This window comes from Nerophis ophidion, linkage group LG07 (genome assembly GCF_033978795.1).
Source record: "Nerophis ophidion isolate RoL-2023_Sa linkage group LG07, RoL_Noph_v1.0, whole genome shotgun sequence".
NCBI lineage: Eukaryota > Metazoa > Chordata > Actinopteri > Syngnathiformes > Syngnathidae > Nerophis > Nerophis ophidion.
In genome coordinates this window covers 53,378,979-53,399,352 of record NC_084617.1, presented here as the reverse complement: position 1 = coordinate 53,399,352, position 20,374 = coordinate 53,378,979, and the positions used below count along the sequence as shown (strand labels likewise).

At 39.7% G+C, this 20,374-nt stretch overlaps 1 protein-coding gene across 1 annotated transcript; it reads left to right on the top strand.

Moving 5' to 3' along the window:
* Nucleotides 1-1,139: 1,139 nt before the first annotated feature.
* LOC133556494 (galactosylceramide sulfotransferase-like) lies at nucleotides 1,140-19,683 on the top strand. The gene is made up of 4 exons (XM_061906465.1): nucleotides 1,140-1,511; nucleotides 1,607-1,666; nucleotides 13,717-13,867; nucleotides 16,502-19,683. The coding sequence occupies exons 3-4, from the start codon at nucleotides 13,740-13,742 to the stop codon at nucleotides 17,622-17,624; spliced, it is 1,251 nt and encodes a 416-aa protein (XP_061762449.1). The 5' UTR covers nucleotides 1,140-1,511; nucleotides 1,607-1,666; nucleotides 13,717-13,739; the 3' UTR covers nucleotides 17,625-19,683.
* Nucleotides 19,684-20,374: the final 691 nt, after the last annotated feature.

The window sequence follows — 20,374 nt, the reverse complement described above, 5'->3', positions numbered from 1 at the left end:
ATTTTCTCCTGATTCTTGACGAGGTCTTTGTTGTTTTGTTAAGACACTCATTCATGCGGCGTATAGTTCCTTTCAGATGTTGTTTCTGAATCTGCAAAGCCACATAATTTTTCGATTAATAAACTTCATGACTTCGACTCTGGCTTTCTCTGATTCTCCATTTTATTGGAACATATTTGACAGTTTTCTACTCAAAGAACCATAAACTTTTCTCCTGCTTCCCTAAGTCGCATGCTTGGCAATGTCTGCCTTGTGTTTTGTCAGATGATCATTGTAGACTTTTTTTTTCTTTTCACATTGCTTCACTGAATCAACAAAGTCACCTTATTTTTTTTGTTGATAAACTTCATGGGTCTGATTTTGGCTTTCTCCGGTCCTCCATTTACAGTAATACAGTGTTTTCACTGTTTTCTGCTCAAAGGGCCTTGAATTTTCTCTAACTTGCACGCTTTCTTGGCAATTTTTGCATTTTGTCTGATGCTCATTGATGTAGACTTTCATCCTTTTCAGAGTGCTTCTCTGAATACTTAAAACCACCTTTTATTTTTTTTGTTTGTAGACTTAATGATTTTGACAGGTGCCACTTAGACACCGACCTCCACCACCTTCGTCTGCCTGTTGCTCTGTTAAAATGTCATCGTGTTCTTCTCCTCAGTTATTTAAAGCCCAGTCACAATCATTCTGGAATCAATGTATATTCAGATTGAATTTTCCCATGTACAACTACGCCTCTGTAGTTGTGTGACAGGACCAGAATATTGCAAACTGGTGGCATGTATTCCAAAATGCAACCTTGATAGAAGTTAAATGTTTGATGTAGCTCTTGTGGATCTCTGACTGCTGTGCAGTTTACACCTAAAGTTGTCATCTAGAAGCCACTCTGTAATGGCCCAAGCATTGTGGTGATAAACTATCTGCTTCATGCACATTCCGCATGTAGCGTGTATGGTAAAGGATTTCAAAGACTGTATAGAGACGTCTTGATCATGTAGTACAAATACTGTCTTTGTTCTTTAGCTTGCTGAATTTGTTGTTTTACGTCCCTTCCGCCCCTCCTATCAGCTTGCAGTGTGTGCAATCAATGGCCTGTCTGTATGGCGACACAGAACAGGGACTATGCAAGCCTCTCCTCCCTCGCTCCATCCCTCTCTCTTGTGTGTGTGTGTGTGTGTGTGTGTGTGTGTGTGTGTGTGTGTGTGTGTGTGTGTGTGTGTGTGTGTGTGTGTGTGTGTGTGTGTGTGTGTGTGTGTGTGTGTGTGTGTGTGTGTGTGTGTGTGTGTGTGCGTGTGTGTGTGCGTGTGTGTGTTTGTCTCTCTGACAAGTGCTCATTCCCTGACAAGAGTCCCTGATGCAGCGGGGACCAGAGCCTCCCTGCAATGCTTTGTTCAGCGAGATGGCTTTTGCATCAAAAAGTTAGGCGCAGGAGGCGGGCTGAGGGCTCAGGTGTGTTTTTATAGGCAGCTTGAAACTGGAGAAGATGTGGGAGATCTCTTATGTGGACATGTGATAAGGTGAGATCTGCATTGGACTTTGCTGCCTCTCATATCTCTATATGACGATCAGATGTAAGAACTTGTGCGGTAGCTAAGCAACTTGTTTTTGACAGGTGGAGTATGAAAGGAAAGACCATGCAACCAGACATTCCAAGTTGGACTAATGTATGAAGGTAAGAACTCGCCAGTCTGTGTTTCTCTTTTCCGCTGCTGTTGATGAACACTGAGTAAATATTATTATGCTTAATATTATCCATCCATCCATCCATTTTCTACCGCTTATTCCCTTTCGGGGTCGCGGGGGGCGCTGGCACCTATCTCAGCTACAATCGGGCGGAAGGCAGGGTACACCCTGGACAAGTCACCACCTCATCGCTAGTGTGCATAATACCAGTTTATACCAGTTGTTTACTCCAGCAACAAATGAATGCCTTAAAATAGAGCCGTCATAAAAAGCTCATTGACAGACTACATAAGGGTCTTTGTTGTCACAACTGTGCTTAAAAATAGAAAACCCGTTTCCATTTGAGTTGGGAAATTGTGTTAGATGTAAATATAAACGGAATACAATGATTTGCAAATACTTTTCAACCCATATTCAGTTAAATGCACTACAAAGACAAGATATTTGATGTTCAAACTCATAAACTTCATTTTTTTTGTGCAAATAATTAACTTAGAATTTCATGGCTGCAACACATGCCAAAGTAGTTGGGAAAGGGCATGTTCACCACTGTGTTACATCACCTTTTCTTTTAACAACACTCAATAAACATTTGGGAACTAAAGGAAACTAATTGTTGAAACTTGGAAAGGGGAATTATTTCCATTTCTTGTTTTATGTAGAGCTTCAGTCGTTCAACAGTCCGGGGTCTCCACTGTTGTATTTTACGCTTCATAATGCGCCACACATTTTTGATGGGAGACAGGTCTGGACTGCAGGCGGGCCAGGAAAGTACCCGCACTCTTTAAATACAAAGCCACGCTGTTGTAACACGTGGCTTGGCATCGTCTTGCTGAAATAAACAGGGGCGTCCTTGATAACGTTGCTTGGATGTAAACATATGTTGCTCCAAAACCTGTATGGACCATTCAGCATTAATGGTGCCTTCACAGATGTGTAAGTTACCTATGCCTTGGGCACTAATGCACCCTCGTACCATCACAGATGCTGGCTTTCGAACTTTGTGCCTATAACAATCCGAATGGTTATTTTCTTCTTTGTTCCAAAGGACACCATGTCCATAGTTTCCAAATATATTTTGAAATGTGGACTTGTCAGACCACAGAACACTTTTCCACTTTGCATCAGTCTGTGTTTGTGGGTGTTGTTGATGAATGAGTTTTGCTTTGCTTAGTAGAGTTTTAACTTGCACTTACAGATGTAACGACCAACTATAGTTACTGACAGTGGTTTTATGAAGTGTTCCTGAGCCCATGTGGATATATCCTTTACACACTGATGTCTGTTTTTGATGCAATACCACCTGAGGGATCAAAGGTCCGTAATATCATCGCTTACGTGCAGTGATTTCTCCAGATTCTCTGAACCTTTTGATGATTTTACGGACCGTAGATGGTAAAATCCCTAAATTCCTTGCAATAGCTCGTTGAGAAATGTTGTTCTAAAACTGTTCGCCAATTTGCTTACAAATTGGTGACCCTCGCCCCATCCTTGTTTGTGAATTACTTAGCATTTCATGGAAGCTGCTTTTATACCCAATCATGGCACCCACCTGTTCCCAATTAGCCTGCACACCTGTGGGATGTTCCAAATAAGTGTTTGATGAGCATTCCTCAACTTTATTGATATTCCTCAACTTCTTTGTAACGTGTTGCTGGCATCAAATTCTAAAGTTTATGATTATTTGCAAACAAAAAAATGATCAGTTAGAACATCAAATACATTGTCTTTGTAGCATGTTCAACAGGATATGGGTTGAAAATAATTTGCAGATCATTGTATTCTGTTTATTTTTACATCTAACACAATTTCCCAACTGTATCAAAAAAACGACATCAATCTCTAAAGGATATCGCCACATGGGCTCAAGAAAACTTCAGAAAACCATTGTCACTAAATACAGTTCGTCGCTACATCTGTAAGTGCAAGTTAAAGCTCTACTATGCAAAGCGATAGCCATTTATCAACAATATCCAGAAACTCCGCCGGCTTCTCTGTGCCCGAGATCATCTAAGATGGACTGATGCAAAGTGGAAAAGTGTTCTGTGGTCTGACGAGTCCACATTTCAAATTTTTGGGGGAAATATTCAACATCGTGTCATCCAGACCAAAGGGAAAGCGAACCATCTAGACTGTTATCGACGCAAAGTTCAAAAGCCAGCATCTGTGATGGTATGGGGGTGCATTAGTGCCCATGGCAGGGGTAACTTACACATCTGTGAAGGTACCATTAATGCTGAAAGGTACATACAGGTTTTGGAAAAACATATGCTGCCATCTAAGCGCTGTCTTTTTCATGGACGCCTCTGCTTATTTCAGCAAGACAATCCCAAGCCACATTCAGCACGTGCTACAGCAGCGTGGCTTCGTAGTAAAAGAGTGCGGGTACTTTCCTGGCCCGCCTGCAGTCCAGACCTGTCTCCCATCGAAAATGTGTGGCGCATTATGGAGCGTAAAATACGACAGCGGAGACCTCGGACTGTTGAACGACTGAAGCGCTACATAAAACAAGAATGAGAAATAATTCCACTTTCAAAGCTTCAACAATTAGTTTCCTCAGTTCCCAAACGTTTATTGAGTGTTATTAAAAGAAAAGATGTAACACAGTGGTGAACATGCCCTTTCCCAACTACTTTGGCACGTGTTGCAGCCATGAAATTCTAAGTTAATTATTATTTGCAAAAGAACATAAAGTTTATGAGTTTGAACATCAAATATCTTGTCATTGTAGTGCATTCAACTGAATATGGGTTGAAAAGGATTTGCAAATCATAGTATTCCGTTTATATTTACATCTAACACAATTTCCCAACTCATATGGAAACGGGGTTTGTACATGTATATACTGTACGTACATGAATATATGTACGTATAAAACCCAACACCAAGAAAAGACATTTGAAAGGCAATTCAATATAAATAAAGAATAGTGAACAACAGGCTGAATAAGTGTATGTTATGACGCATAAATAACCAACTGAGAAGGTGCCAGGTATGTTCACGTAACATATTATGGTAAGAGTCTTTCAAATAACTATAACATATAGAACATGTTATACGTTTACCAAACAATATGTCACTCCTAATCTATAAATCCCATGAAATCTTGTACGTCTAGTCTCTTATGTGAATGAGCTAAATAATATTATTTGATATTTTATGGTAATATGTTAATAATTTCACTCATAAGTCGCTCCTGAATATAAGTCGCACCCCTGGCCAAACTATGAAAAAAACGGCGATTTATAGTCCGAAAAATACGGTATATACGTACGGGGACGGCGTGACAACGTTGGTAGAGTGGCTGTGCCAGAAATCGGAGGGTTATTGCTTCAATCCCCACCTTCTACCATCCTAGTTACATCCGTTGTGTCCTTGGGCAAGACACTTCACCCTTGCTCCTGATGGGTCCTGGTGAGCACCTTGCATGGCAGCTCCTGCCGTCAGTGTGTGAATTTGTGTGTGAACGGGCGAATGTGGAAACACTCTCAAAGCGCTTTGGGCTCCTTCAAAAAATATGTGTATACGTACATGTGTACATGTATTTAAGTGTATATGTACATGTATATACGTAAATACATATATACAAAACCCAAAACCAGTGAAGTTTGCATATTGTGTAAATCATAAATAAAAACCGAATGATTTGCAAATCCTTTTCAACCTATATTCAATTCAATACACTGCAATTATAAAGAAAGATTTTCACACATAGAAGTAATCATGAACTTAAAGTGCCCTCTTTGGGGATTGTAATAGAGATCCATCTGGATTCATGAACTTAATTGTAAACATTTCTTCACTAAAAAAGAAATATTTAACATCAATATTTATGGAACATGTCCAGAAAATGGCTTCACGGGGTTAGTGTGTCTGCCTCACAATACGAAGGTCCTGCAGTCCTGGGTTCAAATCCAGGCTTGGGATCTTTCTGTGTGGAGTTTACATGTCCTCCCCGTGAATGCGTGGGTTTCCTCCGGGTACTCCGGCTTCCTACCACTTCCAAAGACATGCACCAGGGCGGTATAGCTCGGTTGGTAGAGCGGCCGTGCCAGCAACTTGAGGGTTCCAGGTTCGATCCCCGCTTCCGCCATCCTAGTCACTGCCGCTGTGTCCTTGGGCAAGACACTTTACCCACCTGCTCTCAGTGCCACCCACACTGGTTTAAATGTAAAAATTAGATATTGGGTTTCACTGTGTAAAGCGCTTTGAGTCATTAGAGAAAAAGCGCTATATAAATATAATTCACTTCACTTCACAAAGACAAGACATTTAACGTTCCAACTGAAGGAATTTTGCAAATATCAGCTCATTTGGAATTTAATGCCTGTAACATGTTTCAAAAAAGCTTGTACAAGTGACAAAAAAGACTGAGAATGTTGAGGAATGCTCATCAAACACTTATTTGTAACATCCCATAGGCAAATAGGCCAATTGGGAACAGGTGGGTGATTCGGTATAAAAGCAGCTTTCATGAAATGCTGAGTCATTCACTAACAAGGATGTAGCGAGGGTCACCACTTTGTAAGCAAATTGTCGAACAGTTTAAGAACAACATTTATCAATGAGTTATTGCAAGGAATTTAGGGATTGGACCATCTATGGTCGGTAATATCAAAAGGTTAAGAGAATCTGGAGAAATCACTGCATGTAAGCGATGATATAACGGACCTTCTATCCCTCAGGCAGTACTGCATCAAAAAGCGACATCACTGTGTAAAGGATATCACCACATGTGCTCAGGAACACTTCAGAAAACCACTATCAGTAACTACAGTTTGTCGCTACATCTGTAAGTGCAAGTTAAAACTCTACTATTCAAAGCAAAAGCCATTTATCAACAACACCCAGAAACGCCGCCGGCTTCACTGGATGGACAGATGCAAAGTGGAAAAGTGTTCTGTGGTCTGACGAATCCACATTTCAAATTGTTTTTGGAAACTGGACGATGTGTCCTCCGGAACAAAGAGGAAAAGAACCATCCGTATTTTTATAGGCGCAAATTTCAAAAGCCAGCATCTGTGATGGTATGGGGGTGTACTAGTGCCCAAGGCATGGGTAACTTACCATTAATGCTGAAAGGTACATACAGGTTTTGGAGTAACATATCTTGCCATCCAAGCAACGTTATCATGTACGCCCCTGTTTCTTTCAGCAAGACAATGCCAAGCCACGTGTTACAACAGTGTGGCTTCATAATAAGAGTGCAGGTACTAGACTGACCTGCCTGTAGTCCAGACCCATGTCTCTCATTGAAAATGTGCGGTGCAATATGAAGCCTACAATACGACAACGGAGACCCTGGACTGTTGAACAACTCAAGCTGTACACCAGGCAAGAATAGGAAAGAGTTCCACCTGAAAAGCTTAAAACATTTGACTCCTCAGTTCCCTAATGTTTACTGAGTGTTATTAAAAGGAAAGGCCATGTAACACAGTGGTAAAAATGCCCCTGTGCCAACTTTTTAGCAATTTTTGCTGCCATTAAATTCTAAGTTAATGATTATTTGCAAAACAAAATGAAGTTTCTCAGTTCGAACATTGAATATCTTGTCTTTGCAGTCTATTCAATTCAATGTAAGTTGAAAAAGATTTACAAATCATTGTATTCTGTTTTTATTTACGAATTACACAGCATACCAACTTCACTGGTTTTGCATTTTGTACATATGTATACATAGTATATACGTATACTTGTATATATATAGGTATATACATATACAGTATGTATATACAGCTTTATGTATATACATATATAGTGTGTATATATACGTGTGTGTGCATGTATGTATGTATGTATGGGGGTATGTGTGTGTATGTATATATATATATACACACACACCTATATGTATGTGTGTTAACGTTTAACGAATGCCAGTTGATGTGTTTGCGCAACGCTGTGTTGTGTAAACATCACTTCCCAGTGCCTTATGAGCTGTGCTGGGCAATGAGTTGACTTTTAGACTTTTTAGCTCTTTGACCCTTCCCAAATAACTCTTAACCAGTGGGGATTTGTCGACCCGTGTTTGAAGTTATCACAATTCCTGGGCTGGACATATGTTACTCACCATAATTTTGGGGCTTTTTCGATGGCCGGATCGATTGTCTTCAGCTTACTGGCCCCATTTTAACATGTAACATTCCTTTTTAAAAATTTAAACTTTTAGACAATAAATATTGTATAAATACATTTAAAATAAATCACTCTCAACTACAGTAATTTTGACAATTTAATAATAATGTACAGTGTTTACCTTGGAGAGTGGACTTCTACGTTATCTCCTTCAGCTGTTTCTCCGTCAAACACACCATCAGCAGCATATGTTAATGAATAAATGTCCACCGTTAAGATGTTATTTCAACATTGTTGAGTGGTGTTAAACTATTTATTTTTTCATATGGTGTAGATAAGCAGTGATATGCTCCAACTGCTTCACCATGTTAGCTTCATGAGCTCCAAACCCCAACGCGCCAAATTTGGCCCCCTGGCCATCTTTGGGCACCCCTTACATTGACTATTGGATACAGAATATGACAAAAATTTGTATACCTCTCACATTTGTTTTTCTATCACAGTGTCTTTATCTGGTCAAATACACCATCAGCATCTTTTCTATATTTTCATGAATAAATGTCTGCCATTTGGATATTATTTTAAAATTTCTTGGCTGGCGTTAAATTCATTGTGCTTCAGTATGGTGCAGACCAGCAGTGATACGTTCAAATTGCTTCGCCAAGTTTGCTACACACTCTTCCATGTTTTTGATGATTTTTTTTTTTTAATTCAATGAATATCATACACTTCTTCTTCATAGCACTGTGCTTTACACTAACCTTTTCCTTCCCACGGTTGGAAAGCAAAGTTATGACCATTTTTCGCTATAAGCTAAATCTAGCAAGTAAGACATTAGATGATTAAGGGTTCACTTTGACATTTACTAAGCCAACTAATGGCGAGGAGGCTTCTAACTAAAATGTTTGTTTCTAACAATTAGCCGAGAGACAGCTCTTATCTCAAAACACGCTTGTTGGAGCACTCTTAAGTTAAGGTATCACTGTAAATACCTGCAAAAATAGCAATAAAGTATAATTTAATTCTGCATGGACTGATTCTTTTGTCTAAAAAATAAACCCAATATTACAGTATTGTGTTTTGCGGCTCTAGACTTCTTTGGTTACAAAAAAGCGGTGGTATAATGGCTTTTTTGATGATAAAAGATAGCTGACTCCTGGACTAGAACATTAAATGACTGAAGGAATGACACGTGCAGCTTGTGGTTTGCTGGTCCGCCGATAATATCAGACATGTTTTACCTAACCAGCACTTACAAACCAGCAAGGCAGACAAAGATGATCTACTACAGGATCTTTGTCTAATATGTTTGTGCATAAATCCTGACTGAAACTCTATATGTTGTTTTACATGATTTATTTATTATCCTCAACAACAATAATGGTGTAAGTTCATGTAAAAAAAACTGAGTGTAATGCAGTGTTTCCTGTTTCCTGGAAGTCAGCTGAGAACACGTTTGATACCACATGACCGCAGATCAGTATCTGCTGGAAACATTCTTCATTCATTCTTGTTTAGAAAACAGCACGGCTCAAGTGAAACACGGTGCTGATTTGGCAGGTGCTTCCAATTACAACGTATCATTTTTCCCAGAGATGCATTATTTATTTTATGAGACAACTGAGAAACAAGTACAGTGACGTCTAAACTGCAACAATTACGACTATTTTTGCACTGAATGTCATGTTTTCAGCATTTTAAATCTGTTTATCTTTCTTATATATACTGTACACATACTTGCCAACCCTCCCGGATTTTCCGAGAGACTCCCGGAATTCAGCGCCTCTCCCGAAAACCTCCCGGAAGACATTTTTCTCCCAAAAATCTCCCGAAATTCAGCAGGAGCTGGAGGCCACTCCCCCCCCTCCCCAGCTCAAACATGCACAGTTTGAAGCTTGAAAAGGAGGATTGCAGGCGGATCTGACGGCATTTAAAGTTCTTTTTAAAAAGACTGCTAATCCTCCTCCTTAATGAACACTCCGGAGGCAGAAGTTCATTAAGAGGGGCGGACTCACCGGCCCTCAGCCATGTTTCCGTCACACAGAGGAAGTCACTTCCGCGGGAATTGAAGAAATCCTTCAGGATAAACATTTTGTTTGTCAAAGATCTTGCGTTCACAAGACCGAACCTGGCAGGGGCCAGCACATCCAAGGGCGCAGCTAATCCAGGTGGGGCCCGACACACAGCCCGCAGATGGCGGGGGAGAGGAGCCACGAGGCGGGAAAGGAAGGCAGGAATCAGGCCACGTAAAAAAGCTGACTGGGACGTCGAAAAACCAACGTTGAAGTTGATCATATCAGTGGGAGAGGGGCAAAGATCCAACAGTGTTTGGCGGTCATACACAAGCAGTGAGCTGACAGAGACGAAAATAGACGCAAACAACACAAAAACGAACATAGCTGACAGCGAGAGACACCAGGGCAAAGCACATACTGGCGTCATCTTCTGGAAACTCAGAGGTGACGTTACTCAAATAGTGAAAGGTAAGTGTTGTTGTTTTTTATTAACCACCAAGCACAGTACAGTTAGTAAAACAACTGTCTTTTTATTACTGTGTATTTAATAGGTGCCGTCTGAAATTCAACTATTTCTTTAATTGATATATACAGTATAATAAAATAAATATATATGGCTAGAATTCACTGAAAGTTAAGTATTTCATACATATATCATTGTGTATACATATAGATATGTACATATATATATATATATATATATATGAAATACTACTCGAGTTGGTGAATTGGCTGTAAATATACACCCCTCCCCTCTTAACCACGCCCCCACCTCCCGAAATCGGAGGTCTCAAGGTTGGCAAGTATGACTGTACACTTTGGGCCTGATATACTTGTGGTTTGCGTGTACTAAACCACGTGCAAACTAGATAGCAGATGCAAAGCTGATCTCCTAAACATTCAACAATTGGATTACGTCTGTTAAATAAGTAGAATAAGGTGTGCAATCCATTTTGCGTCTGTCTCAATGAACATGCAAGATATATGCTGATCATCAAAACGCCCACAATATTGGGAAAAGATGCAAAAATAATGATTTAGCATGCGCAAAGTAATTTATCAACACTCATCAGCGTTTTGCTAGCACTTTTTTGCGTTTTATTTAGCACGTGTCAAAAAGACGTGCAAAGTGACCGTTCCACACACAGTTACGGGATCAGTGATGGAAAAACGAGATCCCTCTGTCCTGCATCTCAAGATTTTGGACTGATAGGAATAAAAAAATAATGTCTATTCAGCAACATAATTTTATACAGTGGTTACTGAAAGTATTCAAATCCCTTTGTTTCATTGCAGCCATTTGGTAAAATCTAAACATTTCATTTTATTTAAATGATAAATAAATAAATGGGTTTTACTTGTATAGCGCTTTTCTACCTTCAAGGTACTCAAAGCGCTTTGACACTACTTCCACATTCATCCATTCACACACACATTCACACACTGATGGAGGGAGCTGCCATGCAAGGCGCTAACCAGCACCCATCAGGAGCAAGGGTGAAGTGTCTTGCTCAGGACACAACGGACGTGACGAGGTTGGTTCTAGGTGGGATTTGAACCAGTGACCCTCGGGTTGCGCACGGCCACTCTTCCACTGCGCCACACCGTCCCTATTTCTCATTAATGTACACACAGCAGTAGGTGTGGTGTTCTTGGGATGCAACTCAGTATACTTCTTCTTTCAAACACGACAAGTTGAGTTTATACCAAAATGGATACATGGATGATTCAGCAGCGAATTGGGAGAATGTCATGTGGTCAGATGAAACCAAAATATAACTTTTTGGTATAAACTCAACTCGTCGTGTTTGGAGGAAGAAGAATACTGAGTTGCATCCCAAGAACACCACACCTACTGTGAAGCACGGGGGTGGAAACATCATGCTTTGGGGCTGTTTTTCTGCTCAGGGGACAGGACGATTGATCCGTGTTAAGGAAAGAATGAATGGGGCCATGTATCGTGAGATTTTGAGCCAAAACCTCCTTCCATCAATGAGAGCTTTAAATGGTTGACCAAATACACATTTTCCACCATAATTTACAAATAATTCTTTAAAATTCCTCCAATGTAAATTCCTGCATTTTTTTTTCACATTGTCTCTCACAGTTGAAGTGTACCTATGATGAAAATTACAGACCTCTGTCATCATTTTAAGTGGGAGAACTTGCACAATCGGTGGCTGACTACTTTTTTGCCCCACTGTACATCATCGTATAATATACGAAATACAAGACAATACAATACATTTAAAAATGTACCCCCCAAATACCCATTTACAATTCATTTAAAAATAAAAGGGGAATCTTTAAATCCACCAAATTAGTCTCAATATCATATTATTCAAATTTGATTAAAATGTTGCAAATTGACGATCAGTGATAATCACATCATACATACAAAGGTCAAGACCAAAATTATGCGACTGATGTGAATTCCTCAAATGGTAAATGGTAAATGGGTTGTACTTGCATAGCGCTTTTCTACCCCTTTTTAAGGAGCCCAAAGCGCTATGACAGTATTTCCACATTCGCCCATTCACACACACATTATTTTCCAACTTAATAAAGGTTTACTTCTAGTGTTATGTCTATTAGAAGTTGGGGTCACTGGGATGAGTTGGCCGAGTCTAGAATTGAATCCATATACTATGTTATAATTAATACAAGCACTGTGGAATTTTTTGCACTCTGTAAGCTTCAGAAGATTGTACCCATAAAAAAGGGGATTTGAGGGAGCATTAAAGTGGCAATCAATCAAACTAGATCTGAACTATCTAAGTCTACTCGGATGAGCGGCGAAACGTCTTCTAAGACAAACCAAACAGCCAGTTGTGATCGATTGAATTCCCTGAGATCTGGGCATCAACAACACAAACACGCCTACTAGTTTTGGATTACAGCTACGCCTTCAACACCATTCGCCCAACGAAGCTCTTTGGGAAGCTGATAGACCTTGGAGTACCGACACCCACCTGGACTTCCTTATAGACCAGTGGTTCTTAACCTTGTTGGAGGTACCGAACCCCACCAGTTTCATATGCACATTCATCGAACCCTTCTATAGTGAAAAATGAAATGTTTTTTTTGTTGTTTTTTCAAATTCAATACAAAGTTATATGTTTTGTTTACTGAAATGAGGTGGCGACTTGTCCAGGGTGTACACCACCTTCCATTTGGATGGATGGATGTTTTGTTTTTTTACTAGTGCACAACATGAACATCACCTTGTTCAAAGAACGAAACCAACACAGTGCATGAACTCCCAACAACTTACACACTTGCAAATCAGATGGAAAATTAAAGGTTACATTGTTTGTGGGGTAGCCATAATACTTAGACTTAAACTTACTTTTTATTGTCATTAAAATGTTAACTTTACAGTACAGATACGCCGATTGGGAGATGTTTTCATTTACACGATTGATTGAATGAAACTTTTGTTAGTAGATTGCACAAAACAATACATATTCCATACAATTGACCACTAAATGGTAACACCCGAATAAGTTTTTCAACTTGTTTAATTAAGTCGGTGTCCACGTTAATCAATTCATGAGTCTGGTGTGTCTTGACCGCTGCGGTGGAGGCTCTGCCGAACCCCTAGGGTTCGATTAAACCCAGGTTAAGAACCACTGTTGTAGACAGACCACAGGTGGTGAGGATGGGAACAAAGGCCTCTGCTGAGCTGACAATCAGCACAGGAACCCCCCAGGACTGCTGCCTCAGCCCTAAACTTTTCTCCCTGTACACACATGACTGCGTCTCCCCCCAGGACAATAACATTTTGGTCCACAAAGTCCCTGTCTACGGAGAGGATAATGCCTTAGTTTTGAACATAGACAAGACAAAGGAGCTAATTCTGGACTTCAGGAGCAAACTTATCACCTCTTATTGCAAAGAATACATGCCTTTTTTTCAATGCACACTGAATGTGTTGTTTTTTTTTTTTTAGGTAACCCTTGACTGTGCTGCACAATGGCAGGCAAGCAAAGACGGCCCTGGAGGTCCATGTGCAAAAGCCTGGTTCTTGGTATTTTAGTGACCTCCTGCATGATGCTGCTTTACTCTCTGTCCATGCCGCAGGTGCCTCTGAACATACCTGAGTATGCACATGCCTTCAACCAATAAGCATGCATATACATGTGGGACAATTGTATTTCACAGGACCACTCTTGCGTCCTTGTTTGTGTACACTTCATTAGGTACACCTTCCCAAACTAACACTACTGTACAACTACTTTGTAGGACAAGAAAGTCAATATGTAATGAATTAAAGGGGTGCACACTAAACATGTGCGATCGATCGGCCACCGACAGGTACCGGCCGATGTTTGTGAAAAGTACGTGATCGCCATTAATGGCTGACACTGTATATGTTTTTAGTCCCCTAGCAGCTAATTATGTGTCTCCATACACAGTGTGGAGCCACTCCCCTAAGCTTATGTTAATCACCTCTTGTTCTTTAAATTAACTGCTTTTCTTGGTATTTTAAGTAGGCCTGTCATTATCTGGTGTCATTATCACATCATGTTACACAGAGCAAGTTGGGAGCAGGCATGCTAAGTTTAACAGCAAATGTTGGTGCGTCAGCATTGTCACAGTAAGTACACGACACTTTTAAGGAGGGTGGATCCATCTATAAATTGGTGGTGTTGACAGCAAGGGTGGTATCAGTATATGAACGATACCAGACTGATTAAGTCAATATTTTTACTTTCTCAAAATAATTTTTGTTATTTTGGGTGATGTTTACAAACTCGAGGAATGATTCCGTGGACACAGGAGGATTTGGAGCAAAAAATGAGTAGTCGATAGAAATTTTTGCTTTTGTTTAGTTATTGTGTACTATTGCACTCCACTCATCATGGACATAGAAACCAACAATTTCCCCCGCATCCAAATATTTCCGGTTTCCCCAAAATTTCTGCATTTCAGTTTCAGTTCCCTTTTTTTTTTTTGACAACTATTTTCCTCGCATTGTTCAACCAATTTCAGTTGTTAAACCATCAAAACATTCCTCTTAGTTTAGACAATCAGGATGTAAAACTTTTGCATTTTTATGAAAAAAAAAATGATGTTTTACCCGTATTCCCTCTTTTCTATAACTATTAAAAAGTGTTACTGCTTTCACATTTCTCAACAGTTTCAAAGGGTTCCACCACCAACTCATTCAGCTCGTTCAGGGATATTGGGCCACATTCCCAGTTTTTCTGCTTTTCCATAGTACTTACTTTCTATTCAAAAGTGTTATAACTGCCATGTTTTTCAAAGAATTTCAACTGTTTCAAAGTCAAAATGTTATGACTTAAATTAGGGCTGGACGATTATGGCAAAAATAATAATCACGTTGTATTATACGATTATTAATCAATATGAAAACGTGAGTATATATTCTGCCACCAAAACTTAACTTTAAATATAGTTAAAAAACAACAAAAACCTGGATATAAATGATTAATGAATAAACCAGTAAAATATTAATACTTTAACAATAAATAAATAAAAATAATAGCAATATAAAAAACAATACAATTCAGTTGTTCCGTTCTAATTGTTTTTAATTCCGTTTTTTTTACCTTTTACATGTATTTTTACCACCATAGAGTGTGTGCTTTTTTTGTTACAAAAATCCTCACATTTATTGGTGCAATACATCTTTGGACAATTTTGACCAGTAGTTTAGGTCAAAACATATTAATTTTGTAAATGTATAAAAAAGTGCTTTTAAGTACATTATGCTTGTATAAGGCATTTTTTTAAACCTTTATTTTGTTAGCATAGTCAGACCGGATGTGTCGCACCACGCTATTATTGTGAAGGAGAAGTGTGCTGCTGCTCAACTTGATGGGCAAAGAGTCAATTCACTTGAGGCTGTTTAAATATACAAAACAAAAGGACAGCGGCTCCCAAGTTGCGACTCCTGTTTGTACATTAATGTTACTTCCATGATGTCGTTCACAACAACACAAGCAGATGAGATGTGTTGTGGGTGTATGGATTGTTATTGCTAGTTTTAGCTTCGTAGTTTAGTTGCTGTTTCACGCGACCGCCTCGACATTTAGTTTTTTGCTTGCACGTTGTGCGGCCCATTAATCTTTTTTTTTCATCCATCCATCCATTTCCTACCGCTTGTCCCTTTTAGGGTCATGGGGGGTCGCTGGCGCCTATCTCAGCTGCATTCGGGCGGTAGGCGGGTTACACCCTGGAAAAGTCGCCACCTCATCAGGGTTTTTCAATTTTTATATTTTCATAATCGTGAGAAGCCATAACTGAAATTAAAATTTTAATAATTGTCGAGCCCTAACATGAAACAAACATTTTTCAAACCAATTTTGCTAATAAAAATAATTTGGACTCCGAAGTCAAACAACTTGGTAGCATTTTAGTTCGGTTTTCACATATCAGCATTTACACGCAATTTCTCTCAAAATGTTTAATGTGTACTACTGACTTTGTTTTGCTCAAACAATTATAGGTAATGAAAGAGAATGATAGACTAGTTTAAATGTTGTGTTGATCTTGTTACACTGCCAATAGCATTCACCTTAAATGTATGGAAAAATGTAGTTAATACATGTGATCGGTATTACTGTAGTATCGGACGATATCACTCATAAGCAAACGTGCCCTAGTGACATCACTTTTCATCCTTGAGACAGTTTTGCTGTAAAATAGTTTAATTTGAGTGAGTGTTGTGTAAGTATGAGTGTGTATTTGATGGTCTGTGATCCCTGCAGAGTTCCAGTATCTTACTCCTGCGCCCATCGCCCATCCCAGCCGTCCAGCCCATCAAAAAGGACGTGCACCCCCAAAGTGGACATCATGTTCATGAAGACTCACAAAGCGGCGAGCAGCACCTTCCTCAACATCCTGTTCCGCTTTGGACAGAAACATCATCTGAGGTTCGCCTTCCCTGACAGCAGGAACGACTTCTTCTACCCCGCCTTTTTCCAGCGTTCCCACGTTAAAGACTACAAACCGGGAATGTGTTTCAACATCATCTGTAACCACATGCGCTTCAATGCGGACGAGGTGGCCAAGCTGTTGCCTGTCGACACGTCCTACATCACCATCCTCAGAGACCCCGCAGAACTTTTTGAGTCCTCCTTCCACTACTTCAGTCGGGTGGTGCCTTTCACTTGGAGGATGCCAGGAGGGGACAAGCTGGCCGAGTTCCTCCGTGACCCCCATTACTACTTTCACCCGGAAGGCTTTAACGCATTCTACCTCAAGAACCTGCTGTTCTTTGACTTTGGACAGGAAAATATGCTGGAGCTCGATGATCCACGCGTAGACGAGGGGATCCGATCCATCTCAGAGCGTTTCCAGTTGGTCATGTTGAGGGAACACTTTGAGGAATCTCTCATTCTTCTCAAGGACGCGCTCTGTTGGGAGATGGAGGACCTCCTCTTCTTCAAGCTCAACGCCCGCAACAGCTCAACCGTCTCCAAACTGACGCCCTACCTGAGAGCCAGGGCCCTGCAGTGGAACGCTCTCGACTGGAAGTTGTACCAGCACTTCAACGAGACCTTCTGGGAGAAAGTAGACGCGTACGGACGGGGTCGCATGGCAGAGGATGTGGCGGAGCTCAGGCGGAGGAACGCGGAGATGGCGGACGCATGCATCGAGGAAGGTCACGCTGTCGATGCCACCAGCATCCAGGAGACGGACATGCAGCCCTGGCAGCCCATCGGAGAGAAATCCATCATGGGATACAACCTGAAGAAGAACATAGACGAGGCCCAAATGAAGTTGTGCCGTAAAATGTTGATGCCGGAGCTTCAGTACTTGACCGAGTTCGGCGTCAACCTCTGGGTCACCAAGCTGTGGGGACACATCAGGTCCATCATCAACTGGTGATGAGGCATGACAACAAATGGCAGGGACAGCTAGTTACTGAAGGGTTTTACAGTTCTGTCACATCTTATTTTTACCGGTGGGTGTGGTCAAAGTAGGCAGGTGAGGCAGAACTTCACTTTTTTTTGATGAAAGATTTCAAAACAAATAATTCATCAGATAAATATTTTTTCATTAACTGTGTTTTCTGTATGATTACCATTTTTTAAGAATATTTTTCTTAAGTAAAAATCTCTGAATTAGGTGGGGAACCTGTTTTCTTGGTTCTGTGAAAATTGTACATAATGGAGTTTTACCAACTCTTTGAATGTCGCAGTAATCTCTGAAAAAGAAAACACTTAAAAGGGAACCGAGTATGCAAAACCAACTGTTCTTACCTATTGGCACCTGTTTTTGTGTATTTGGGATCTGCATAAATCCTAAAAATTTTAAATCAAACCATGGACATTGGTGTAGCTATTTATAAAACAATCTTGCCATCCCATTTCTTCCTCCAAACAAGCCATTCGGAATTTGCCCTAATTGTGACTTTTTTCCCAAGTTTTATGTTAGCGGATAACTCCATTAATGGTAGAAATTTACCCGAAGAGCTTCACGCTAGTGTTAATAAGCTCCTATTTTCCCCCCGTACATGCACAGGCATATGCCTCTTCCACTGTTGCAATTTCTAATACAAAGCAGCGTATAGTTCGAACTTATATCTGTCAGTCGACTCGCTATGGAAGTTGAAGTGGAGGCATTTAAAAATAAAACCACCCACAAAACGGTCTCAAAAAGTGGCTTGAAGATGATCTGTAAAATGTAATCTTTGCAAGATTTTGACCAAAGAACCACCATTACATGTAATGTAGACCACAAGGAAAGTGTTGTACACGTAGAAAAAAAATAATTTTAAATTATAAAAGGCCGTATCAATCCAAGCCGTGGTCAAGTGTGTCGCTGGGGTGATATAGTGTGTGTATGGACACTGCAACAGCCTCTTCTTCCTGGCTGGAACTTTGATTACTTAATATAACTACCATGAGTGTTATTTGGGATATCAATAGTTCTGTTTGGCCAAAAGGTTTGAGTTATCAGTAGAGCTTGCATGTACAACTGTGTTTGTGTGTGCATGCAATCTGGAGCGTGACAGATAGCTGACAGTTTAAAAATCAATTGATAGACACTACTACATATGTATTTTCTATTAAATAGTCACATAGGTCTGTATCAATGTGTATGCATTGAACGTCTTTTGGCACCAGTGTCCAAACATGCGACCGGTCTTATTTTTGATAGTATTACAGTAGTACAGTAATACAGAGTGGCATGATGGTCCTTTTATCTTCATTTCAATGGCTGTTTCCAAGTGTCTCAATTGAAGTCATCAGAATATCTTTGATAGTTTTCTGTAAGTTTATTTTATAATTTTTTTTACATGTGGTGTACACCGAGTTCAAAATTCAAATACAATATATAATATTTTCTGTTTGTCAGCAACTTCCTATATGTAAAATCGCTGTAGTACCCTTAGTTGACACATACACTGAGTCATCACAAAATTGGGGCGGCGTACGTGGGCTAGCAGGCGCTTATTGGGTACCACATAATATTTTCTTGCAAAAAAAACAAAAAAAACCTAACAAAACAAAATACAAGAAAAAAGGTAAAAAGGTATAACCACAAATGTTTTTTTTTTGTTTTTTTTAATAAAAGTAAGCACGTGACTAAAGCATATTTGATAATATTTTTTTTATTATCTTCTTATTATTCTCTTACAAAGCAGCCTGTATTAACGTTAATGAGAGCATATGAAACTCAACTCAAAAATGCCTCGAATCCTGCCGCATTTCACTGGTTATTATAATAAGTGACCTGCAATGTTTAAATATGATGCTTCTTGCTTTACATTCACAGTGTTGTACTGTTATGACTTCATGGGTGCTTTAAATAAACATTTAACAATCTACAAATACTCAAAAAGTTGTAGTACTGTTCCTGTTTTCAAGTCTGTAATTCAAATAGTAAAATAAAATTGTTCTGGAGGAATCAATAACAAAATAAAGACCACATTATCTTCAAATGTTTATGTGTTTATGTAAAATGTGATGAAATGAGAGCACATGTATATGAAAAAGTTTTGCAAAAGGATGGCAAAAACAGCCATTATTCAAGGTGGGTACAGTATCACTTGTCATTTTTTTCACTATACTCTGTGTGTTTTTTTGTGTGTGTTATGACAAAAAAATTTTCACATTAAACAATACTATAAGTAATAAAAGTAAATATTATACATTGCATACACTATGGATACTTGCCACAGGAATATGTGAATATTTTATGTGTCATTTAATTTATATTTCCTGGCTATGTGCCACTTGACAGTAACCAAATGGATTTAACACAACACACAGGTAAAAATATCCATCCATTTTCTACTGCTTGTCCCTCTTATGTTTCATATTTGTTATGTATATATTGGTGTTTCATACACTTAGTGTTCATCATGCATTAACTATTTGTTTTGATTCCAAAGACGTGCACCTGGGATAGGTTGATTGGCAACACTAAATTGGCCCTAGTGTGTGAATGTGAGTGTGAATGTTGTCTGTCTATCTGTGTTAGCCCTGCGATGAGGTGGCGACTTATCCAGGGTGTATCCCGCCTTCCGCCCGATTGTAGCTGGGATAGGCACCAGCGCCCCCCGCAACCCCAAAGGGAATAAGCGGTAGGAGAAGGATGGATGGATGCAATAAATTATACAACACCTACAA

What these genes read in the sequence shown, in the direction of transcription:
- LOC133556494 (XM_061906465.1), top strand. Translation starts at nt 13,740, where the DNA reads ATGGCAGGCAAGCAAAGACGGCCCTGGAGGTCCATGTGCAAAAGCCTG. An exon ending in GTGCCTCTGAACATACCTGA is followed by an intron (nt 13,868 to 16,501) that starts GTATGCACATGC and finishes TGATCCCTGCAG; the next exon opens with AGTTCCAGTATCTTACTCCT.